Raw genomic sequence first — 26,533 nt, forward strand, 5'->3', positions numbered from 1 at the left:
TTTCCCATTATTTCAAAGCCTTTTTTGACAGAGCGACTCATACGGCATGCGAAGGGGGTAGCAGCAGGAGGAGGACTGTGATAGATGGAAGATGCATTCTTTTTTTTGCTGGCAGCCCCCAGGCAGCTGCTCCATTCAGAGTGACTGACGGTCTCTGGTGCTGAAGGTAAAAGTACTGCTAAATCTTCACTGGCTCCGCTGTGGAATCAGTGATTATTCTTTCCTGCAAACGGGGGCACATAAAGCATGGCGACAGGACGGGACTGTCTATGTGAGCTAGCACTGGAGGGAGACAACAGAACTGTACTCATATACTGCCACAACACAGTCTATGTCCCCCCCCCCCCCACCGCCCACCCCCATGGCCTGCCGACCTTGACTGTCTGTCGCTCACATGGATGGTCAAGGTGAGGATTAGGGCTGGATTATATGTCCTGGATGAGTGACCCTGTGGGGCCCACTGCATTCCACACAGGGGCTGCATGCATGATGGTCATGTACAAAAATGGCAGTGGTGTAAAGTAACTAAGTACATTTACTCAAGCAAATACTTAAGTACAATTTTTGAGGTACTTCTACTTTACTGGAGCGTTTCACATTTTCTGTTATTTTACTTCTACTCCACTACATCTCAGAGGCAAATATTGTGCTTTTACTCCACTACAATGATTTGGAAACTTTAGTTACTAGTTACTTTACAGATATAAATGATTTCATTATAAAACATACATTAACCACTTTAGCCCTATTTTATACCTAGGCTATTTGAAAATAGCCGATCTACAAGCTCACATCGCGACGCGTTGTAAGCTTGTAGATCTGCTATTTTCAAACATTTTAGTACTACTTTTACTTTTGGTACTTTAAGTACATTTTGATACCAATACTTTTGTACTTTTACTCAAGTACATTTTTAATGCCGGACTTTTACTTGTAACGGAGTACTTCTTCATTGCAGTATTGATACTTTTACTTAAGTAAAACATTTGAGTACTATTACCACTACTGCAAAAATGGCGTCGGCATTGAGAGGCAGATTGCAAGCAAGCAATTTCAAATTAAAGTCACACTACACTACTTTGTACATGGTTATGAACTCAGCGCTTGTATCGCATTAAGAAAAACTGAGCACTCTGATGAACCATTATTTGTCCCTTAAACATTGCTTCTCAAAGTTGGGGTCCAGGGGACCTTGGGGGGGGGGGGGGGGGGTTTCAGGGGGTCCCCAGCAAAAGTAGTTAACATAGTATCCCAATCATTTTAACCACTTTATCCATATATATATTGGCTTTTCAAAAATGGCAGATCTACAAGCTCACAGCGCGTCAATTCGTGCCGCGCTGCAAGCTTGTACATCTGCTGTTTTAGAAAATATTTTACACGGTGGCACAGTCATTGAAGGAGGCATGAGCTCGGCTCTAGGCTCTCCCTAGGCTGGCAGAGGGAGTGTAGCGCCCAGGATTACATAGACAATTGGCACTGGGTGAAAAAATGGGTTACAAGATTGTGGGATAAAAAAATTGAAACAAAAAAAAATGTAAATTGAAAATACATCTCACAATTTCAACATAAATCTTCTCTTCTGGGGGTCCCTGGCACAAAACCTTTTCAGATGGAGGGTCCGCGGTCAAATACAATTTGGGGGTTCTTGACATGACAAGGTTTGAGAACAACAGCCTTACAATAACATGCCTCCATTGCTCTGTGTCTGGAGGGAAGAAAGACTAGCATGGACTCTACAGCAGGGGTCACTGTTGAACTAAAAGCATTCATCTAGTGTTCTCTCTGTCTTCTCCTTCCTCCTCCTCTCTCCTGCTAGCTTCTCCTTTTCCCTCCCCCCCTGTCAGAGAAGATTTAGCGTGACAGAGCAGGGGAAATAACTTGATTTAATATCTGGGTCATCTGAAATCTTCTAATCTTGGCAAAGGGAATATTTATTGACTCGCAAACGAGTGACTTACAGTGTTGAGCTGTTGTTAAAGGACATATTGGGAATGAATAATTAAGTTGTGCATGACAGATGAGGTGGAACACTGCAGTGCAGTGAGCACGGTGCCACTTTGTCTAAAACCAGTGGTCCGGGGACCACCAGTGGTCCTTGAGGGGGGTTCCAGGTGGTCCCCAGCTAAATGATGGAAGAGTTGGTAACCAAATGGACCCTAATAGATCTTTAACTCTTTAACTCTCAAGAGTTAAATCATTGTTAAACATCTGCATTACTTTATTTACAAGAAGTCTACATTAGAGAATGTAGAAGAATTGCTATTTTGATCAACGTTTGCCTGTTATCTCTCCTATCTATGGTACCACATCAATACAGCATGGACAAAATCTTATCCAACAATAACAAAATATTCAAATTCTTGGGTCTGAGAGGCTAGATCTCATCAAATGGTGGTCCTGGCTCAAATGCCGAATAAATAATGGGCCTTGATATGAAAAAGGTTGAAAGCCACTGGTCTAAAATGCTAGCAAGAGGACGAGTGCTTTTATTAATACAGAATACAACAACAATTAAGTAGTGTGTTATTGGTAATGGTATTGAGGTCACTCATTTATTCTGCAAACAGAAACTACATTTTATATTTTTAAAATAAACTGGCATCATTGTGAACCCTGCAAAATCTCTTGTCCTTAAATTTCAAGAAACCCTTTCCCTGTTATCCATTATTAATAATAATTGATTCAAAAGTATGAAAGCTAGTGTGAACAAGATATAATTTGTAACACCTAATGTCAATTGACTGCATTTTTGTTAATGTAGATTATTTTGAAGTGAACGCTGCTTTGAACATTTTAACACAAAACATCTAGTATTTAATATATTAATTTCTGGACCTACAAAACAGATATTTTTATCACACATTTGATCAAAACATTTTCTAAAGTGACTGTACCAATTCCTTGTGAATCTATAGCTATTTAACCACCTAAGCCCGATGTTGTACTTTGTCATTATGTAAAACAAAATGTGGGAATCTTGAATCTTGAAACTTGAGTTTTGTTTGAAAAATGTCCCCTATAATGACAGGCCCCAACATAGGGATACCAGGACCATGAAGAGGTGGAATATATAGTGTGAAGATCCTGGTGGAGCTGATCAATGAGGGTCTTTAGACTGAGCGCTGTGAACAGAATACAGAAAAGCCTTCTGGGGGGGGGGGAATGGACTGGGGTCGCCAAATCGTTCAGCGGCAGGACTGAGGCTCAGTCAGTCCCTTCTCTAGGTGGAAGTGAAAGACAGTTTTTGCCAGCTCACACACACACACTAATGGGCTGGATCACATCACACAGCCCCCCCCCCACCCCCCTCCATCACTCTCCTTTCTCACACATGAAATCCCAAATGTACTGGAAATGCCATGAGTTTATATGACACGTCTTAATTCCATTAAGAATCGGACCAATTCCAGTGAAATCTCTGCAGCAGTATTGTGATAAGCACCTTTCATACTGTACAGCATTGGTTCTCAAAGTGGGGCCCCCAGGGGTCCTTGGGGGGGGGGGGGGGGGTCCTGGGGAATAGCAGATATACAGGCTCATAGCACCGAGTGCCGTGCTATGAGCTTGTAGATCTGCTATTTTCCCTATTATCCCTGGCACAAGATATTTTGGGGATGGGGGTTCGCAGCCAAATGCATATCATTTTGGGGGTCCTTGACATTAAAAAGTTTGAGAACCACTGCTGTACAGCTCTACTGTCACTGCAGACTACTGGGAGTGATAGCTTATTTTTCCTTTTTTAACTTACAAAGAGGTTTGGGCCGCTACGCGGCCGTCCCACCTACATCGGTGTAAATGCGCAAAACGTTGTGTCTGCCATCAGTGCATGCGACGTTAGATACACCCCCTTCCAATATGTGAACCCATTGTAACTTCCAACTCCATTTTAACCATGCATGTTCGATTCATTGAAAACACACGTCTGATATTGTCCTTCTAATGCGTGAGCGGGCCGTGGTTTTTCAATATATATATATATATATCTTCCCTCTAGGCATGTGACTGCGGGACCCGTCACATGCGCAAATCTGCGTTGTTTGGCAACGGTTTTGTTTGTGTCTGACACAAGGGCCCAGCATCCGCCTTTGAAATTGTGTCTATATAGGAAGTGACGGTTCATATGAATGGCCTGTACTTTCACTGTTTTACCCCTGCTCGTGTCAGAAGAAATAACTCTCAATGCAAGTGGGTGGGTTTTTGCCGAACTTTAGATTTTATTACCTTAATAAACATTGTCATAAATGCTATAATGCTTCCAGTCGGTAGTTTGAAGTCTTCTTTCAATCACCATGATATGCGTTTTGGTAAATTATGGTCCCATTTATTTCAAAATGTATGATAAAGTAGGTATGCTCTAGGAGGGGTGTGGCCACCTTGTGATGCTTTGATTGACATGCTACACAACCAATAGCATTAATTCCCCACCCCCACTCTGGTCCCAACCAATAGCATTCATTTCCGGTTGCTTAGGACATGACGCAATATAGAAAGATGGCGGATTTGAAATTGCTGAAAAATAGGCTTCATTTACCGTCTGTAGAGTCTACGGGCGTAACGCTGTCCATTCTTTTTCACAGTCTATGGTCTGAGTGACATCAGATCATGTTGTCTGTCCGTGCGTCCGTCCGCCCGCTCACCGCCCACCCATTAGGCAATTTTGATATAGGATAGGAGGACAGGATATTGTCAGCGGTTGCTGATTGCTTCTCAGTCCATGGAAAACATCACCAAGAAACCAATTAATTTGTAAACATTGAATATTTTAATATTTAATGGATGATCCAATGAACAATTATTCTTCACATACGCTTGCAAGTCAAACAAGACCTCATGGTTCTATTTGAAATGCTCGCTAATGAAAAATGCCCATAACCCTGCAAGCCGGGGTGCAACTCTATGAAATATTTAACATGTTAATTGTACAGAGCCATCTTACGAGTCGACGGAAGGGTTAATGAAAGGACAGCTGTCTCTGTGCGTGTTGTGTTGGTACGTGCTCTCAATTATTAGTACCTTTGAGGGGCTATATGAAAATTAAACCCAACAACCCCCACCAGAATGACAAACTTTAATTTCCTTCAGAAAGTTTGCAGCCATGGCAGAGGCGTGTTTTTTTCTTTCTTTTTCTTTCCTTTTTTTTTTTTTACTCCTTCACCCGCCTAGAAGACAAACAAGGGGAGGGGGAGGTTGCACCGGGAGGACGAGCACATGTGCAAGCTTTCGTCGGTGCAGATATTAATTGGAAGGTGTTCATAAACCCTGCGAACCTCTCAAGCTTAACCTTTCAATCCGACGATCCCTCCACCACTCTGCTCTTGGTGCTTTCTGAACTTTAAGACCAACCATGCTCTTTTAATCCCCTAAGCATTCTTCATTCTTCAAGGTGCCAGCACAGGTGCCAGCCTGTGCCAGCCTGTGCCACACAGGCCGCAGGCGACACCTGAACTCTTGGCACACTGGATATGCTTTGCAGTCCGTTTGAGTGTTTTACATTCTAGATCCTGCTGCCATGGTTGTTTTAAAATGAGGATTAAAGTATCACTTATCACCCAACTTGACTTCACCAGGGATTATGTAAGGCCGTGAGGAGACGACGCCCACAACGGAATCTGTCTGGAAAAGAGAGGACATGCTACTGTGTCATTTAAGTTAAATCGAAAAGGCCGAAGGTGCGAATGCAACACTTTAAACTCGTAGAGAGAAAAGCTATCCTAGTTAGTAATGGATGTTTCCATAGAGAGAAATCAGTCACCGTGGAAACACTGGGGGATGCATTTAATTATCCAGGCTAAAAAAATAAAAAGACATCCAAGCATAAAACCAAGTTTGGGCCATTACTTGTATCTTCAGAATATCATGTAAACTACTGTGATGCTTTATGAGAAGCTGCCAGTGTATAGTACTATTATAAATGCCCAGTGGTGGAAAGTAACTAAGTACATTTACTTAAGTGCTGTACTTTTGTACATTTTGTGGTATTTGTACTTTACTTGAGTATTTCCAATTTCCAATACTTTTACTTCTACTCCACTACATCTCAGAGGCAAATATTGTACTCCACTACAATTATTTGAAAACTTTAGTTACTAGTTACTTTTCAGATATACATTATTATATTATGAAACATACTTTAACCACTTCAGCCCTATTTTATACCTAGTCTATTTGAAAACAGCCGATCTACAAGCTCACATCGCGACGCGTTGTGAGCTTGTAGATCGGCTATTTTCAAATATATTAGTACTTTTACTTTTGGTACTTTAAGTACATGTTGATGCCAATACTTTTGTACTTTCACTCAAGTAAATTTGTTATTCTGGACTTTTACTTGTAACATAGTATTGCAATATTGGTACTTTTACTTAAGTAAAGAATTTGAGTGCTTTTCCCCCCACTGTAAATGCCCAATAATTCATGGAAATAAATTCTCTTTTATAACGTATCGCTACACGAACATTCTTTCCTGGAATAAAGCCTGTTATCGTCTTGTAATTCGATGCCCCCATATCTAGCGGTGTCTGTCAGGTACGCTTTGTCACTGGACCCTGGAAGTCCATCAAACTGTCATAGTGCTGATTGTCTGGCAATAATGTCACTGTTCCAAACTGATGGATGATAGGACCCTGTCAAAACGGACCGCTTCAAAGAGATGGCACCGTTTGATTGTGCGAATGAAACGTTCCCTCTTGTTACAGGGGGGAATAGATCGCTGGAATGATCTCTGTCTATCTCAGTGGGACTCTCCTGTTCCCATGAGGCTAATGGTTAAGAGCCCTCGGTGTGGGAAAGACCTAATTTCTTTGAGCTGATGGGATGAGAGTAGGAGGTATAGGGATGGGGAGATCAACACTGAGAGCACTGTTCTTATAACTTGACATTCACGCTTTTTGAGTTTGTTTAAGTGCTGGCTCACTCTTGTTCTTTGACAATGTTGACTCTATCCATGTATGACAGAGGTTTTTCAACCCTTTTCATATCAAGGTCCATAATTTTTTGGGCATTTAATTGAGCCACGGAACCACCGTTTGATGAGATTTAGACTCTCAGACCCAAGACTTATTTATTAGAATATTTTGTCCACAATTTCATACTGTGTTGATGTTGGTAGTGTACTGTAGTGTCAGAAAGTCCTATACTTTTAGGCACTACATGGTTGCCTATGCCCAGGGATTAAGTTCAGACGTGCGCTCTATAAAAACTGAATTCCAAACCGTAAGTTGAGTTTTACAAAAGGGGTGCTTTATTTGCAGTAGCTTGTCGTGCCAATCACTTAAGCATACAAAATAAGAAATACAATTAACCTTAAATGCAAGGGAATACAGCCAAACAGTCAAAAACACAGTCCTCTCGAGCACAGTAAAAAATCACACCCAGTGTGAAATGAGCGGTGTATATCACAGTGATGGAAGCTCACTTCAAAAGAAGTGCGTGGTGCTATTTATAGGTTATGAATTTCATCATGCGTCTCGCTAGCCAATCACAGTACTGAGCAAAGGGTCTGAATACTTATCAGCCAATCACAGTACAGGTTATGAATTTCATCATGCGTCTCGCTAGCCAATCACAGTACTGAGCAAAGGGTATGAATACTTATCAGCCAATCACAGTACAGCGACCCCAACCCCACTTATAGGAGCGGCTACACCGCTCAAAAACTGTGTGCCTCTGTCACAAGCAACACCTGCACTTGATTACTGAACCTGTTAAGTACCTTGGCAACCCTTGGCCTTGGCCGGGCCCCGCAGACGCAGTGACGTCATCAAACGTTGATCAAAATAACAATTCTTCTACATTCTCTAATGGTGCAGACTTCTTGTAAATTAAGTAATGCAGATTAACAAATAATTTAACTCTTGAGAGCGTAAAATGAAACCGAATGGACCCGTAAGGGTCCATAAAGATCCAATAAGGGTACATTTGGTTACCAACTCTCCATCATTTAGCTGCATGGCGGACCACCTGGAAACCCCTCAAGGACCACTGGTTGAGAACCACTGATGTATGACTATGTGTAGTACGTATATGTCTTTCTCCCTGTCTTCTCCCTCTCTCTCTCTGTCTGCCTCCTTGTCTCTCTACCTGGTAGCCCTCTCTGCCTCTCTACCTCTTTGCCTGCCAGTTCCACTAAAACCAAAGATCACGATGGCAGCCACATCAGCTTGCGTGGCACATCTCTTGGCACCCCTTTATGCTTTGAGGAGGAGAGCGAGGGAAAACGGAGGGCTTGGACCTTTTATGGGACAGCAGGGTGGAGCAGATGGCCCGAAAAATCAACATGTCAGACGCTTGAAAATGCAATCAGCCTGGGTCGCTGCAGCTCTTACCACAGCGACAGATTGAAAGAAAACGGACTCGGTGCAATAATTTCACACCGTATATCAAGTCAGAAATGTTATTCCAAGCATCCTAATAGCGTAAACAGCTCTACTGGAGTTGGAATGGCCATATTTGATCAAGCAAAGTGGATAATGGCATTTGGTTGATCGGCGGTGGGAGCCATCGCCGGGGCTATTTCGCTTCATTCCCGAACAGCTTTAATTACCTTGCGATGAGCCCTGTCATAACCATTACATCATGTAGAAGCCCAGAGCGTTCCCCAAGGCAGCATCATTTGGTCGAAGCCAATGAACTCCCATCTGGTAGCATTGATGTGTCTGGGGGGCGGTGTGTGTGTGTGTGTGTGTGTGTGTGTGGGGGGGGGGGGGGGTATAATGATTCCCTGGAACTATGGAACTCCAAAATCATTGTCTGAAACCAATGGCACACCTGCTGTCTCTTCTCCCTCTGTGTGTGTGTGTGTGTGTGTGTGTGTGTGTGTGTGTGTGCGTGTGTGTGTGTGGTGGTGTGCGCATAGCAACTTTCCGAGCAAAAATGGGACATTATACGGACAATAGTAATAATATTTCTCGCAGTTAACTCTCAACATATACATTTCATAACTGCATAATCATGCAACATGTTCGAACCATTATTCTACCGTCTACGTTCATCTTCCACATGGGGACTCGGACTCCTTGCATCATCATGCAGACGCCCACCCTGCTGTAAAATCCTGAGTCTTATTTGTAATCTGAGAGTGTACAAATTGATAAGGCTTCACGGTTCAAAATTTCCCCCCCATTTCATTGTTTGTTTTTGTTGTTGGCGCTGCCTGTCTCACTCTTCCGGGGCTTTACCTGCTGGGGCCAGTGTTGCCATGTCCGCGTATTATAAGCGACTTTGGGCTTGTTGTTCTGTAAAGTTTTCTTGTAAAATGTTGGTCGTTGTGGGTTGCGTTTTTTTGGGGCTTGTTTCTAAAGTGTACTTGCTTAGGCTTGCTTCAAAAAATAGCGTAGGTTTTAAGTGCTCATGTGGCCTAAGTTGCTTCTTTTGGGCTTGTTTTCATAGAACTGGTTGCTTATTTCTCTCGCAAAATCTGGCAACACTGGCTGGTGAATGAAATCACAGAAGACTCGTCCCTAAACACACTCGCCCCGGGTCTAATCCGGCGGCCTCTGTCCGCGAAATGAATGGGAGCGAGTGTGTTTTGGGGCGAGCGTTCCAGTTACCACCGGAAAGCTCGCCCAGAATCGTTTTTTTTTACTCTCTCTCGCTTTGCTGCCTGAGCCCTGAGCAGCACAGTGCACGTTAACGCCAGTCAGTCAGCGCCGTCAGTTAGCGTATCAGCGTCTCAGATACGCTGTTTTGAACAGTTTTTGAAGGTGTACGGTGGCGACGAAAAAAAATCTCAAGGTGTACGACGTACACAGCATCTGACGGTAGAACCCACCACTGTTTAACATATACATCAGCTATTTGAAAATAGCAGATCTACAAGCTCACAACGCGTCGCATCGCGACGCGTTGTGAGCTTGTAGATCGGCTATTTTCAAATAAAATCTTGCGGGGAAATTATAATAAGCAGATCTGGCAATCCTGCCCACTTAGCTCAATCACACACTGTTATTGCAGTCTATTCATTCCCCGCGCTGTTGATGTTCTCTTCTCCTCCTCAGCACCAATTCTTCCACGCGCAGAGCATTCCTCTCCTTGTTCAAACACTGCCTCCAGAATTCCCGTCCTTGTTAAAATACTCCCTTCTCTCTCGGGCCATTCCACAGCCGTCTGTTGCGCTCCCACCTCTGGAATGCATGAGGCACCTCTCCAATTGCAAGGGAGGAAAAATGATGCACTGTCCCTCTATTGTCATCGCTTCACGAGAAGAGCCCATTGTTGCTGTTATTGTGAACATGACTTCATGAACTCATTTGTATCTGATTTGTTTTCTCTCCACGGGGGGCATCAATATTGACTGCTCAAGGGGGAGATTTAATTTGGATCTTTCATTTTGATGTTCGGGAACAATGTATTATGATTGTTTGTCTGTACTCTTGAAGGCCAGCCAGCTGAATAACAACTAATGAATGAGAGTATTAGTTTTTTTTGTATTGTCGTGTCAATAGGATGCCACTCCACATAAACACTTAAGTATCCATCTATCTGTCTGTCTGTCTGTCTGTCTGTCTGTCTGTCTGTCTGTCTGTCTGCCTGTCTGCCTGCCTGCCTGCCTGCCTGCCTGCCTGCCTAGCTAATGTCTTATAAGACATTCACTGTGTGCGTGCTTGTGCAGGATTGCATGAGAGTGTGTGATGTTTGTATTGATTTTTAATACTAATGCACTACTTTCATTTCTAGTAGAGAGAGAGAGAGAGAGAGAGAGTAAACATGTCCCCAAGGGCAAATCTGTCTTTGGCACAGTGCTACAGCGCTAACCTACATTTCTTTCCATATAAAACACATCACAAAAACAGTAAAGAAAATATGGGTAAGACTGTATATTAAGGTTGGGTCTATAATGCATTATGGGTACATTTAACGCATTATAATGCATAACAACTTATAACAAGGTTTATGAAGTATTATAAGCATTATAAGCTCAGCGGAACAGAACATTATAACTGCCAGGTAACACTTTCGGGTCTATAATGCATCAGCTCTTATAATAGGCTACATCATAAACGTTGTTACAAGTTGTCATACATGATTATAAACATTTACATAACGGGTGTAATGCCTTATAAGCACATTATAATGCATCATAAATGCGCTTAGAATGCATTACAGACCCAAACATTAATATAAAGTGTAAACCGAATATGGTTTGCTTCTTGAATACCTATGATGGGAAAGAGGGAGGGGCCTGATATAACTAACAACATTGTGCCTGTTGTGTGAAAATAGTCCATAAACAAGACACTTTTTTTCTCTCTTTAATTTCTTCTTAAAATTCAGAGTAGCCAATTATTTCTCCCCAATTTAGTCGTCATGCCAATTGATTCCTCCCCGCACACATTTCTGTGTTATCACTGTCGTATCCCACTGACTCACCTGCCAGTGAGGAGCCCCCACCAGGAGGAGCGTAGAGCCTTCGTCCTGCTCCTCCCGCCCAACACTCCCTGCTGACAGGTGCCGCCCCAGCCCGTAGGAGTACGTGCAATGACCAATATCACCCTCCCTCCGCCCGGCTTCCCTTACCCGAACAGGGGCCAATTGTGGTCGTGTAGACGCTCGACAAAGCCGGATGCACCACGGTGGATTCGAACCCACAACCTCTGTGTTGGTGGGCAGTGACTTTACCACTGCGCCACCCGAGCGCATAACAAGACATGTAGGCCTACTTTCACCTTTCAATAATCAAAGAACTGCAGCATTAGGAATAAAACACTCATGAATCTTTCATGAAGTTGAGCTGAGGCCAGACATTCAAATGTAGTCCAAAACAGCTGCTTTACAGCAAGCCATTCAAATAAACTGACCCTTACAGGCATAAGTACTCTGCAACTGATGAAGCTACACTTTTAAGTGGAAAGGAATGACATTGCGGCTGGAAATTGTCATTTGAGTCACATCTAACTTCCTAAATGCTTATATTTAACAGTGTTTCAGTCTATTGCACATTAATGAACTCCTTGGACTGTATTATAGGAGGATATAATTATAGTCTGTAAACCAGTGTCAAAAAGAGGATACTCTTGTGGCATGAAATCTCTTACTATTGCCCCTTCTGTTGGCAATGGTGGAAAGTAACTAAGTACATGTACTCAAGTACTGTACTTAAGTACAACTTTGAGGTATTTTTTTTACTTCACTGGAGTATTTCCAAATTTCAATACTTTTACTTCTACTCCATTACATCTCAGAGGCAAATATCGTACTTTTACTCCACTACAATTATTGGACAACTTAGTTAATAGTTACTTTGTAGATTTGAAATATTATTACAAAACATGCATTAACGCTGAAAATAGCCAATCTACAAGCTCACAATGCGTTGCAGCTTGTAGATCAGATCATTTTCAAATGAAATTTTGAAAACATGAAATTGAAGATTCCTGCATAATGAGTTATTTTATACTTTTGGTACTTTAAGGTACATTTTGATGCCAATACTTTTGTACTTTTACTCAAGTAAATTCTGAACACCAGACTTGTACTTTGTAACATTGTCAAGTCAAGTCTAGTCTAGTCTAGTCTAGTCAAGTCAATTTTATTTATAAAGCACGTTTAAAAACAACCAGGGTTGACCAAAGTGCTGTACAGCATGATAAAAACAACATAAAAAATTTACAGCATTGCAAAACATTAAAAACAAAAACAAAAGTTAAAACAATGACAGACCACAAGATAAGAGCATGGGGGAGAGGGGGGGGGGTGCATAGGGGGTGCAGACTGTATGGAGAAACATCTAGGGCAGGGGTCTTCAACCTTTTCAGGCCAAGGACCCCCTAGCTGAGAGAGAGATGAAGCAGGGACCCCCTCTATATTGTATAAAATTGTGTTTCAGAATTAAACTTTTTTTTGGTTTACTTGGTCTGCTCTTTTTTCCCTCTACACCTATACCTCGCGTTGTGAGCTTGTAGATCTGCTATTTTTGGCTAAAGTGCTCCTCAGAAAAAGGGATGCTAGAGTTCAAGTGGTTATGGTAAAAAAAATAAATCATATCATATCACACAAATATTTGGCGGACCCCCTGTAGTAACTCTGAGGACCCCCTGTTGAAGACCCCTGATCTAGGGTGGATCAAAAGCTAGGGAGAAGCATTGATACTTTTACTCAAGTAAAAAAAAGTGAGTACTTCTTCTTCCATCCACACCACTGTCTGTCGGCATGTCAGTGGAAATACCAGTAGCTTTCTGTTTTTTTCCCTCCATGGAAAGCAGGATTTTCCCAAACCCTCTCTCCTCCTCTCTTCCAGCCATCACATCCGGGTCAGTTGAGTTTTGCTGGAACAGAGTTGGAGCAGCTCTCACTGAGTAACAGCAACGCAGGCTGATCCAGCTGCTCTGTGTGTGTGTGTGCATGCATGCATGTATGTATGTATGTGTGTGTGAATGTGTGTGTGTCTGCTGACATGGATACTACTGGCGTTTACTGTTAAAACAACCCCCAGAAAAACCAGCTGTGGAGCCGAAACAGGCACCAACAACACCAGGACTATAACAGGCAAAAAAAGAAAACCAAGGCAGATACCCAAGTTTCCTCCTACTATGGCTTCCCTCGTGTGATGCTGGTCGTGTTCTTTTTCCTCACAGCCATGTCCAAAAGCTTCAAGAAGAAGAAGAACCACTGGACCAACAAAGTCCACGAGAATGTCCTCGGCAGGAGCGCGGAGTCCGGGGAGCTGCTCGGGTTCGAGCGCCTGGAGGGAGGCGCGGAGAACGGACAGTTCCCGTGGTTCGTCGGAGGAGGGGGGGTTGTTGGGGTTGTTGTTATCGGGGGGAATAAAGTGGTCAATAAAAACGGCAAACTCTCCCAAGACGAGCTGCTCCTGGAGGTCAACGATACGCCGGTGGCCGGACTGACCACCAGGGACGTGCACGCGGTGGTCCGCCACTGCAAGGACCCCGTCCGCCTCAAGTGTGTGAAACAAGGTGAGAGAACTGAGTTGTTTTTAGTGGTAGCTCTGGTGGCGTTTTAGAAGGAGTTCTCCTTTAATAGCAGATCTACAAGCTCACAACGCGTCGCGATGCGACGCGTTGTGGAGCTTGTAGATCGGCTATTAAGGAGAACTCCTTCCAAACGCTATGGACCTGAGAGCTTATGTTGTTTTGGATCGTCTCGAAATGCATTGAGACAACAAGCGCCTCTTCTTGCTTTTTGTTGCAGCGACTCCATAAAAACACTCTTTTGTGTGCATGAAGCAGATATTGATGCGCTGCTTGACAGACAGCATCGCTATTGTCTTTTCCGTGGAAGCAGTAGGTGGGAAAAGTATTCACAGTCAAAAGTAGAAATACTCTTGTAAGTAAAAGTCTGGAATCCAAAATTGACTTGAGTAAAAGTACAAAAGTATTAGTATCAAAAATGTACTTGAAGTACCAAAAGTCAAAGTACTAAAAGTACAGTTCTATACAAAAGGATGCTAAAAAGATGAAACCTAAGAATTAAAAAAATACCTCAAAACTGTACTTATAATAAGTACAGTACTTGAGTAAATGTACTTAGTTACTTTACACCACTGTTGTCGTCTGTCTTCCAAGTGGAAGGAATCGATGGGCAACGGCGAACAAAAACAAACAAACAGCGTGAACTTTCCTCATTACATTGTTTCTAACGGGCCTGATACACATGTTGAAGACGTAGCGCGGAAAAATGATGTGATGAAAAAGCGTGGTTAGAAAAAGGTGTTTAGTTTTAGCTGTAGAATACAACTCTCGTAGACGTATTTACTGATTCTGACGTTTTCAATCTACGAGAGTTGTAGGGTTCACCCCCCATGGACACAGGGACTTTGAGCACTATACCCCATAGACACTCTAAACATGTACACATTGAAAATAAAGGTGCTTACCCCCACGCCCCAAATGTTAACTCTCGCTACGGGGTAGTAGTTTAATGTAATAATCCATATATTTGAATAAAGAAGTGTTTTTTAATGCCGTCTGTGGCCGAAATTCATTTTTTCACCCTCGTTTACTTCCTGTTTACATTGAGTGTAATTCTGGGTTTCACCAGATGGGCGCGTCACTACCGCCCATTGGGAACTTCCGACAGAATCGGCCACAGACGGCATTAAAACACTTCTTTATTCAAAGATATGGATTATTACATTAAACTACTACCCCGTAGCGAGAGTTAACATTTGGGGCGTGGGGTTAAGCACCTTTATTTTCAATTTTGTACATGTTTGGAGTGTCTACGGGGTATAGTGCTGAAAGTCCCTGTCTCCATGGGGGGTGAACCCTACAACTCTCGCAGATTGAAAACGTCAGAATCATAAATACGTCTACGAGAGTTTTATTCTACAGCTATGCATGAAGCAGATATTGATGCGCTGCTTGACAGACAGCATCGCTATTGCCTTTTCCGTGGAAGCAGTGGTGGGAAAAGTATTCACAGTCAAAAGTAGAAATACTCTTGTTACAAGTAAAAGTTCTGGAATCCAAAATTGACTTGAGTAAAAGTACAAAAGTATTGGTATCAAAATGTACTGTGTGTGTGTGTGTGTGTGTGTGTGTGTGTGTGTGTGTGTGTGTGTGTGTGTGTGTGTGTGTGTGTGTGTGTGTGTGTGTGTGTGTGTGTGTGTGTGTGTGTGTGTGTAAATGAGGCTGAAGTGGTTAACTATAATTGCAGTGGAGTAAAAGTACAACATTTGCCTCTGAGATGTAGTGGAGTTGATTGATTGAATACTTTATTAACAGTTTGCCCCATAAAAAGCACAAAGTACAGTTCTATACAAAAGGATGCTAAAAAGATGAAACCTAAGAAGTAAGCACAGTACTTGAGTAAATGTACTTAGTTACTTTACACCACTGTTGTCTGTCCTGAACTTTCCTCATACATTGTTACATACATTGTTTCTAACGGGCCTGATAAACATGATGAAGACGTAGCGTGGAAATAGATGTGATGAAAAAGCGTGGTTAGAAAAAGGTGTCTAGTTTAGTTGTGTCGCTAATTGGTGTAAAGTAACTATAAGTACATGTAAGTACTGTACTTGTCTTAAGTACAATTTTGAGGTATTTTTTACTTTACTGGAGTATTTCCACCAATCGTCAATACTTTTACTTCTACTCCACTACATCTCAGAGGCAAATATTGTACTTTTACTCCACTACAATTATTAGAAAACTTTAGTTAATTTGCAGATATAAATATATTACATTATAAAACATACAGTAACCACTTTAGCCCTATTTTATACCTGGCTATTTGAAAATAGCAGATCATCTACAAGCTCGTGAGCTTGTAGATCTGCTTTTATTCCGGACTTTTACTTGTAACAGCTGTACATTGCAGTATTGATACTTTTACTTAAGTAAAACATTTGAGTACTTTTTCCACCACTGGCTGTGTCTCTGTGTTGTTGCTTTTAAGGGGGTGTGTTTAGTGTTATGTTTGAGGCAGTCGGATGGGTAAATTCACATCATGCCAAAGTACTAGGGTTTTCAAAGAGACAACCCATGGCCCCAAACACGTTGTTTACAAATAGATAAATGGTTTTCAGATATTCCTTGGGCTACACTTAGTGGTCCCGAGTTGTCTTTACAATAGCTTGAACGCAGTGTTGCCATGTTTTGTGAGAGAAATAAGCAACCAGGTCTAGGAAAACGAGCCCAAAAGAAGCGAATACCAAAAACCGCTCGCCCCAAAACACGCTCGCCCCGGGGCAAATCCGGCAACCTCGGAACACGGTCGCCACCTCAAAAACTCTTGCAATAAAATGTGGAATATTTTGAATATATTTTTTGAAACATTCTAACAACAAATGCTCCCTGAGCACAAAACATTTTCATGAACATATTTGAGACCACTGGTTTAAATAATAATTAACACATTTGGAAGCAAGCCTAAATAAGCAAGTACACGTTAGAAACAAGCCAACTACCAATATTTACAAGCAACTTTACAGAAAAAGAAGCCCAAAGTCGCTTATAATAAGCCGACATGGCAACACTGGTTTTTGCTAGCTTGAATGGTGTCAGAATGTGGGTGTGGCATCCAGTTGTAGCAGATGGGCTTTTGTGGTTGCAAGTTTGTTTACTTTTTGGTGGAAAGGATTCCACCACATTTTGCAGTTGTTAATCTTCTCCAAAAGTGTTTAATTTTGAAAGCCAGGAGGAAATTAAGGTTAGGTCTATTGACTAGCTAATTTGTATAGCCTTGGGTGGACAGAATCTGATTTTTCATTCTTGCCACCCCAGCACATTGGATTGCATATGCATGCTGCTTTGGTTTCACCAGGCACTTCATGAGCCGCCAAGGCTTGGGCTGTCAGAGGAATCCAAGATTCTTGGAAAATATTAAAATGTAATATCAAATGTCAAGCGCTGGAGTGAAAAGGAAATATTGTGATTCTGTGAGCGGCGGCATAAGTAAAAAGTGAACACTACTAGTGATTTTTAAATGAAACCTTTCATTTCAAGCCGAACCTTTAAAGCTTCTTAAGTGTGCCCTTTTGCTAACCCCAACTTTCACCCCAACACACACACACACACGCACACGCACACACACCAGTGTTGATTTTGACAGCACATTTTGACTTAGTTTTAGTCATAGTCTTTTTAGCCTGCCCCAACCCTCCTGATTTCGTGTATAAAGGGGCGGGTGTAAAGAGCCGGCGAGAGACTGCGGCTGATCCCATTGGTTCACCGATCTGTCCGTCAACCCCCGCCCCGTTAACACAACATTACGAGCGACGCCCACTGCACTCTGGTTGGTTGGGAAGTGAAACACTTCCTCATACCCAGTACGGGCTATGGTTGGGCCAGGCTTTTATTTTTTAGCAAAACTAAACAATAAAAGCCTGGAGATCGAGGCTATAGTCTTTTGAATAAAATTCAATTCAGTCATCTGAAATGTTTTAGTTTTTCTCTAGTTTTAGTTGACTAAATATCATAAGGTTATAGTCGACTAAATCTACAGTTGATTTAGTCGACTAAAATGTATTTTGGCGGTGCCTTGATGGCGTCATAATCTCTGATTTTTCACTTGGTTGCATGCTGAAAATAGCCGATCTACAAGCTCACAACGCGTCGCGGCGCGTTGTGAGCTTGTAGATCGGCTATTTTCAGAGCGCAACACCCGAGCGCAACCAATGACTTGTCTTTTAGTTCTACTGGATCTCTTCTCCACTAGATCCCTCACTAACATCTTAGTCTAGTTTTTATTTGTTGACGAAAATTTTAGTTTTAGTCATCGTAGCTTAGTTTTTATTTCGTTTTTTATTTAGTTTTCGTCAGTGAAAAAAAGGCAGTCGACAAACATTTTTCGTCATAGTTTTACACACACACAACCCCTCTCCATCTCTAGCCATGTAAAGTGCTTGCCTACTCGTATGAATCTGATGGAATTTCTGCTTGTCCACTGGATGGGAAACTGTTACATAGACACACTTCCCTGACCGCGAGTCTCTTTGATCTTCTCAGCTCATGACATTTGGATGTCTTGCATTGCAAGCTGACTGAGAGATCTCAAATTCGATTTGGGGTGAAAAATCTGTAAAACCCTGTAAGAAGCTTTGAATCAAATCCTTGGTGTGTGCACGTGCGGGTCCGTCCATGTGAGATCCTGTATATCTCATACCAAATATCTATTCAAAATACAGCAAGGCTTATACAAACACACTTTGATATCTTGACTTGATAAGTGATAGATTGTATTGACCGTTGGTTCCCAAAGTGGGGTCCGGGTCCCTGGGGGGGGGGGGGGGGGGGGGTTCCAGGGGGTCCAGGGGGTCCCCAGCAAAATGTGTTAAATATAGTGTCACAATAGTTTTAACCACTTTAACCTTTTATACTTTGGCTATTCAAAAATAGCAGATATACAAGCTCATAGCGCGGCACCGAATGCCGCGCTATGAGCTTGTAGATCTGCTATTTTTTTTTAATCGTGAAAATGTGTGCAAACCTTTTTGTATATATATTTTTTACAGCGAACATTTGTAACTCAAATATTTGCTTCTGGGGGTCCCTGGAACAAAATATTTGAGATTGGGGTCCGTGACCAAATACATATCATTTTTGGGGTCCTTGACATGAAAAAAGTTTGACAACCACTGCTATTGACGCCCGCCCCCCCCCTTCCCAATGTATTTGTTGCCATGCCAACTCCCCCTTGTGTACTGCGGTCTCTGTCACTGCCAAACCTGTGCTGTTGGCTTGGGGAGGGTGAAGAGACAGCCACATTCCTTCTCCGATCAGCACATCAGCCTCTTCTTTTCAAGAGTTTCTCCAGGAAGACACTTGAATTGAACTGAATTGAATGCCCTCTGGCCCCTCCCTGCTGAACAGGCACCACCTGACCAAACCAGTAGTAGTTGCAGCGACAACTAACACAATACCCCGCCAGTTTCCACTGCCAGTTAGGTTAATTGGAGCACCTGGCACTAGCCGTGGCGTAGGCGGCGGCACCTCTGTCGGGAATCGAACCTAAGTGGGGTAGAGAGTTTTGTCCTCTTCTTCACCACCCGGGACACCTTGATTGTATAGATTGGACGAGCGCTAATTAATGAGTCTTGCCGGTTTTGCCGGGGCGTCTTCCCACTCACTGCCTGCAGATGTCTAAAGACGGATGGATGTTTAATGAGGAGATGTGTTGTTTAGCAGAAAGTCATTCTGTAGAGCCCCTGCAGAAGACCGCATCTGTGTCATTTTAAGATGTCTTTGGCTATTCAAGAATAGCAGATCTACAAGCTCATAGCGCTATGAGCTTGTAGATCTGCTATTTTTTTTAAAATCGTGAACATTTGTGCATATCTTTGAAAATATATTTTTTAAAGCGAGCATTTGTAACTCAAATCTTTGCTTCTGGGGGTCCCTGGAACAACATATTTAGCAAATATTTGCTTTAAAATATATATATTCAAAGATTTCCACTCATTTTCACGATTTTTCAAAAATGGCAGATATACAAGCTAGTATATTTGCTATTTTTGAATAGCCAAAGAAATAAGAGACAATTAATGTCATCTTTTGAGGCCTGAACACTACGCGACCCCTGCTTTCCCATCGGATCGTAGTAACTTCAACTTGGCGATGCTCCTAGTCACTGCGTCGTTTAGGTTCAAGATTTCACTGTAGTCGCCTTCATAAATTATATTTGTACTTAGGCTGTCGTGAAAGTTTATATTTAGCAAAACAAAAGTAGTATTAGTTGTGAAGTAGCAAACTAGACATTTAGACTGGCGAATTCCTTTATCCTCATAAGCGCTATAATGCACGCAACTGTTTTCGCCAGGTTTTATTGTTGTTGTTTCGCGTAAGCGAGCGTCCGTTGTCCTTCAACAACACAGCCGTCTGCCAAAGCCTGGTGGGAAAAGCGGGTGTGTGAACTCTACATACACAGTTGCCAATGTTTAGCCTTTATAAGAGAAAGGACGCCACTTGTTGACCTGCAAAGTGATTGGAAAACTATTGTAATGAGGCTGTATACTGTACTGTCACTCTTTCTACAATGACTCATCTGGTAATAAGCCATGTATGTGTTTACTACTGAGCTAAAAGAGCGTGTCCGCTTGTTCAAGGGGGAATTTTTATTTTGACGTAGAGATAGTACCTTTGTCAACCAGTAGTGGTCAAACCAGACCACAGGATTTCTCAATAGAAGAGCAGGAAGACCAAACACTACCACTGCATTTGATTCGCTAAAAAAAGTTACATAGTGTAGCTTTAAGTGCCAGCTATCACACTAAACCACAACTAACTATCTAATGAGGGATACATAATATCCCTCCTTTCAGCATCAACAAACCATGCATCTTCCTCAATGATAATTAGACAAGATCTTTTCTCTCTTTTTGCCTCAAGCTAATGAACAGTGCTGCTACTGACCACTAGCTCACATGCACAGTGGATCTCCAAGGAGGCAGAAAATACATACACAATAGTCTCTTTTCCATGGACGCACTGCTTCAATAATGTAATGACTTGAACCAATAGCACTTTTGCACTGTCTTTCTTATCTGTGATGATAACTCTCATTATGGCAATTTATGTAATTAAAAGGTCTGTGCCACAATTTGCATGCTTTTATCATTTCCCCCCTTATGATAACTGTGAACTTTGCAACTGTGATGAAGATGAAGTGTACTTACAAATTCCATTTCCTATTCACTGTAATGTGGCCTACATTTTTCATGACTTACGAAATACAAATGTCCCATCATCACACACACACACACACACACACACACACGCGCGCGCACACGCACACACCCCAGGTCTTTTATTAGTCCCTGGGGTAAGGATTAGACGAGATGGCCCTCCGGCAATCAACTGGAGCCCTGCAGGACATAATTAGAATCTCCGCAACACACACTAACTGGGACATTACAGGAACATAGGGTACAATTATAGTCACAGATACGCCCCGCTGGATTATAGTGAATGCTCACTGGAGGAAGACACGAGGGATATAGCATGAGGGAAATGACCAGTGGACTTGCTGTTTGTAGTTTGTGCCTGGCCCTGTGGCTAACTGTGGCGTCAACACCAGCGATGGCTAAACGACGTGTCTTTGTCAACTTTCTTTTGTAAAATACTATCCAGTTCTCCCCCTGGCTTGCCCTGGATTTGTGTGAACGATAAACATGTTCTCCCTCATTCTCTCTCTGTATCTCACACACACACACACACACACACTTAAGACTCTCTCAGACAAAGACAAATATGCATGCCCAAACACTCAAGTTTCCCTATCTCAACTTAAGGCTTAACCCAGTAAGGCCTGAGGTTTCCGATTCTACAAAACGTCTTCTAAATCCTAACGGTTTTCATGAAGAACCTATTTTTCCATATCAGTTGGTTCTCAAACCTTTTCATGTCAAGAACCCCAAAAATTATATGTATTTGACCGCCGACCCCCATCTGAAAATATGTTGTTCCAGGGACCCCCAGAAGCAAAGATTTGAGTTAAGCATGTTTGCTTAAAAAAATTGTATATTCAAAGATTTGGCAAATTTTCACAAAAAAAAAAAAAAAAGCAGATCTACAAGCTCGTAGCGCGGCACTTGGTGCCGCGCTACGAGCTTGTATATCTGCTATTTTTTTTAAATAGCCGAAGTATAACATAACGGTTTAAAGTGGTTTCCACACAGATGTGTTTCCCGGGTTTTAATGGGTTAATGTGGACATCATTGAAGACTTGGCGTTGCATGTTTTCAGAGTGAGAGACTCTTTACCTGTGCTCTGATAGGAGAGAGAGAGAGAACCGGCCTGCTACTACTGATTGAGACTCCCTCAGAGGCACCACGCGCACGGCGCCGGTATAAGAGTAGACATTTCCAGGTCAGCCAGAGGCATTTTTGACGTGCTCGCCACGCACACACACACACACAGCACAGCACTGTCTGCCTGTCGAGGGGGAAGTCATTATGCTAGCCCGGGCGCGGGGAGTTGTAACGAGACAGAGGCAGGCTCACAGCCATGACAGTACCTTCCCAACCAAGAGGAAAAAACCTTGCTGTATGGTTAGTTTTTATTTTGCGCTTTTTAACCCTTTAAGACCGGGAAAACGCATCTGTGTGTAATTTTTTGATTTATTTTTGCTATTCAAAAAGTGCCGCGCTATGAGCTTGTAGATCTGCAATTTTTTTGAAAAGAAAAACATTTCTAACTCAAATCTTTGCTTCTACAAATGTCTTCTAGATCCTAACAGTTCGTTTTTTTTTGTTGCTATATATCAGTGGTTCTCAAAAAAAAAATCATGTCAAGGACGCCCAAAATGATATGTATTTGTCCGCGGACCCCCCCCCCCCCCCCGTCTCAAAATATTTTGTTCCAGGGACCCCCAGAAGCAAAGATTTGAGTTAAAAATGTGTATATATATATATATATATATTCAAAGATTTGCACAAATATTTCAAGATTTTTCAAAAATAGCAGATCTACAAGCTCATAAGTGCCGCGCTATGAGCTAATATATCTGCTATTTTTGAATAGCCCAAATAAATCTAAAAATGACCCACAGATGCGTTCCCGGGCCTTAATGGGTTAAGCAAGTGAGCCACGCACTATTTCCTCCACTTATTTTGACAGGGGGAATTAGATGGGCTGGTGGATGCCAGTCTGGCATAAGGTCTGAGAACAGACTGTGGCGTGTCTGGTACAGGGGGGGGGTGGGGGGGCTTGTCTTTATTAGCCGTTCTAACTTGAAACCCCACAACACAGCCTGGTGAATGTTGATGGTCCTCTGAAGGACATGTTGAGGATACGCTAACTCTTTCACGCGCTGTCGTGCATACACAAAATGCCCACCGGTGTGTCAAAACATCCCTCCAGAACCTGCTCAACATTGGCATACCGCTACATAGCAACTATAATGTAAAACGCATGCCCAGAATAAACACGGAGACATAGTACTGTATATATTACAGGGTGGGTGAGTTTACCGCCTCGCGCTGTTCGTGCGGTATAGCTGGAGGCTGTCTTTGCCAAGTAAACACGTAGTAGGATGAAGTTATAATACACACTTAAGCTCATATCGTGGACATACTGTTAAGTAGGCTATCCAGTCAGTCTGCCGGCAGAGAGACAACCAATATATTATCACTCTGGCTTTAACCCATTGAATCCTGGAACACATCTACAAATGTACAAACGGGTTTCTGAAAAACTTATGTTGCTAAATATCAGTCAAACCTTTTTTTCATGTCAAGGACCACCCAAAATTACATGTATTTGGCCACTAACCCCCATCTCAAAATATTCTGTTCCAGGGACCCCCCATCTCCAAATATTTTGTTCCAGGGACCCCCCATCTCCAAATATTTTGTTCCAGGGACCCCCCATCTCAAAATATGAAGTTCCAGGAACTGCCCCAGAAGCAAAGATTTGAGTTACAAATGTTCGCTTTAAAAATATATATATATTCAAAAATGTGCACAAACTTTCAAGATTTTTCAAAAATAGCAGATCTACAATCTGCTACTTTTGAATCGCCAAAGAAATCTTAAAATGACACACGGATGCCTTCCCCGGATTGAATGGGTTAATGGCCCATGTTGAAGTAATTGAATGATGGATGTGTGCGCTGATGAGAGTGGACCGGTCACTAGTCTGGCGGGGGTTTAAAAAAGACGGGGGGCAAGCCCCGGAGAGATATGTGATATGAGAGTAATGTGGTGTCGACTGTCTGCCTCGTTCGTCTTCATGATCTAGTCCCGTTTTGAGGGGGTTAAGTTGCCGTTGCAAGTTGTGCTGTTTGTATGCAGCACGCACACACACACACACACACACACACACACACACACACACACACACACACACACACACACACACACACACACACACACACACACACACTTACCAAAAAAAATCTTCACCAATGTGTTTGTAAAAGTGTCTAGTAACACATCTCATAAAGACTGAAATGCAGTTTCCCTAGGAGAATTTTTGACAGCTGCTGAAAGTTGGGGTGATGGTTATACCCACCATAACCTTATGCAGGGAAAAAAATCTAAATTTAATTCTGTTTTAAGTAGCATGTGAGGGGGCAAACTAGGGTGTTTTTATGATTCTGAATCCATTGCAAGCATTTGTTTTGCACCAAAACCACTCTTTGGGCTAAAAACAGCCCAATCTCAATGGGCTTTTTACACAAAAAGTATACCTGGAAAAGGATGGCTATGGCCGTTTTTAGCCCAAGGAGTGGTTTTGGTGCAAAACAAATGCTTGCAATGGATTCAGAATCATAAAAACACCCCAGTTTGACCCCTCACATGCTACTTAAAACAGAATTAAAATTTGATTTATTTCCCCGCATAAGGTTATGGTGGGTACCCCAACTTTCAGGAGCTGTCACAAATTCTCCTAGGGAAACTGCATTTCAGTCTTTGTTAGATGTGTTACTAGACACCTTTACAAACACATTGGTGAAGATTTTTTTTGGTAAGGAATTTATTCCAAGATTGTTTTAATATCCCCTGACTAATAGCTTGCATCATACCTTGTGTGTGTGTGTGTGTGTGTGTGTGTGTGTGTGTGTGTGTGTGTGTGTGTGTGTGTGTGTGTGTGTGTGTGTGTGTGTGTGTGTGTGTGTGTGTGTGTGTGTGTGTGTGTGTGTGTGTGTGTGTGTGTGTGTGTGTGTGTGTGTGTGTGTGTGTGTGTGTGTGTGTGTGTGTGTGTGTGTGTGTGTGTGTGTGTGTGTGTGTGTGTGAGAGACGCGTGCGTGCTACCAACATGTCCCCAAGGGCTGCAGCAGCACTACTGCTGCCTCCTTGCCGATCATGCTTGACTGAAGCTGAGAGGAGAGATATCTTGCTTTTTTTCCATCCTCTATCTACTGCAAGGCTCACCTCTGGGTACGGGTAATGATGATACAACACATACACAGTCAGATAATGTAACCCTAATAATATCCACTATACTACTGTGGGGCTTGGCAATGCTCCATAGGGAGTGTGTGTGTCATTTTATGTAGTATTTAGGCGTGTGTGTGCGCATCTACATGCACTTCAATGTGCAGGTAGTAGGTACATGTGTGCAATGCTTATGTTGTGCATGTACATGTGTGACTGCATTTGTATGTGAGCGGTGCATTGACGTGTGCACATTAGTGCTGTGTTTCTGTCATTCTACTGACAGACTGCACAGTCCATTGGTCAAGTAAACTCTTGACCAATGGACACATACTGTCAATTTGATCTTTTTTTCTCTTGCCACCTTGATCCAAAATCGAGGTCAACTTGGCCTGCTCAGCGTTTTTATGCCACAGTGCATGATAGGATGTTAATTGCTTAATTGTATGCAATCCACCTACTTGCTATGATTCTTCACTCACTTATTCAGGTTTTTACTTTAATTTGTCACCCATCTTTAGGTCTCTAAACTCTGTTACCGTTACTGCACCTACACACACACACACACTCACCCAAAGAACCAGACCAGAGCGATTCAATCGCTCTGTTCTGGTTCTTTCAGAACACATGTACACACATGCAGCCCACACATGCTGTCTTTCTCAGTGTACAGTACACGCTCAGGTGCATCTAACGAGTTAAATTAAATTAGCAGATGGCATTTTTTTCCCTCAGCAAAGCTTATTGCCCCCTCCAATAGGCAACACCAATCAATCAGTAGTTTACACTTACAGTGTCTTGGTGTGGAGACTGCCTTGCAGTTATGTATATCCTCCTAATAAATCTGCAATCTTTGCATGGCTATAATAAAAGTCTTCATTTATTTTTCGAAGTGTCTAATTATAGTATGATTATATGAGTGCAATGACTTCTCATCTTGATGTGAAATGCACACAAGCGCTGCCTTTGCTATCGATCACACAGGGTCCTTTCTTTTTTTTTTGGCTCTTGAAAGGCTATATTCCTGATTATAAAAGAATGTGACGGGTTATTCAATAAGAATACCTCCAGATGGCCCAACATATGCCATTCAAAGTAACTTTGAATCTGCTCAGCGTGTTACGGCAATCTGGGCACAGTACTGTAAATGCATGAGGGTAATGCACTCGGATTGCGGCATCTAATTTCTGATTAACCCATTGAGACCGGGAACGCATCTGTGTGTCATTTTTAGATTTCTTTGGGCTATTCAAA

The 26,533-nt window shown here is 42.3% G+C and overlaps 1 protein-coding gene across 5 annotated transcripts in view; it reads left to right on the forward strand.

Annotated features, from left to right (window-relative positions):
* Nucleotides 1–13,576: 13,576 nt before the first annotated feature.
* Nucleotides 13,577–26,533, forward strand: part of magi2a (membrane associated guanylate kinase, WW and PDZ domain containing 2a) — a gene marked incomplete at its 5' end in the record, with an annotated part of 338,913 nt that continues 325,956 nt past the window's right edge. For all 5 annotated transcript variants that reach the window (XM_080420917.1, XM_080420918.1, XM_080420919.1 and 2 more), the window contains one exon: nt 13,577–13,913. In XM_080420917.1, the coding sequence (XP_080277043.1) occupies nt 13,577–13,913 (337 nt within the window). The remainder of the gene's footprint in view (nt 13,914–26,533) is intronic.

This window comes from Gymnoscopelus braueri, assembly GCF_963280865.1.
Source record: "Gymnoscopelus braueri genome assembly, chromosome: 23".
Taxonomy (NCBI): Eukaryota; Metazoa; Chordata; class Actinopteri; order Myctophiformes; family Myctophidae; genus Gymnoscopelus; species Gymnoscopelus braueri.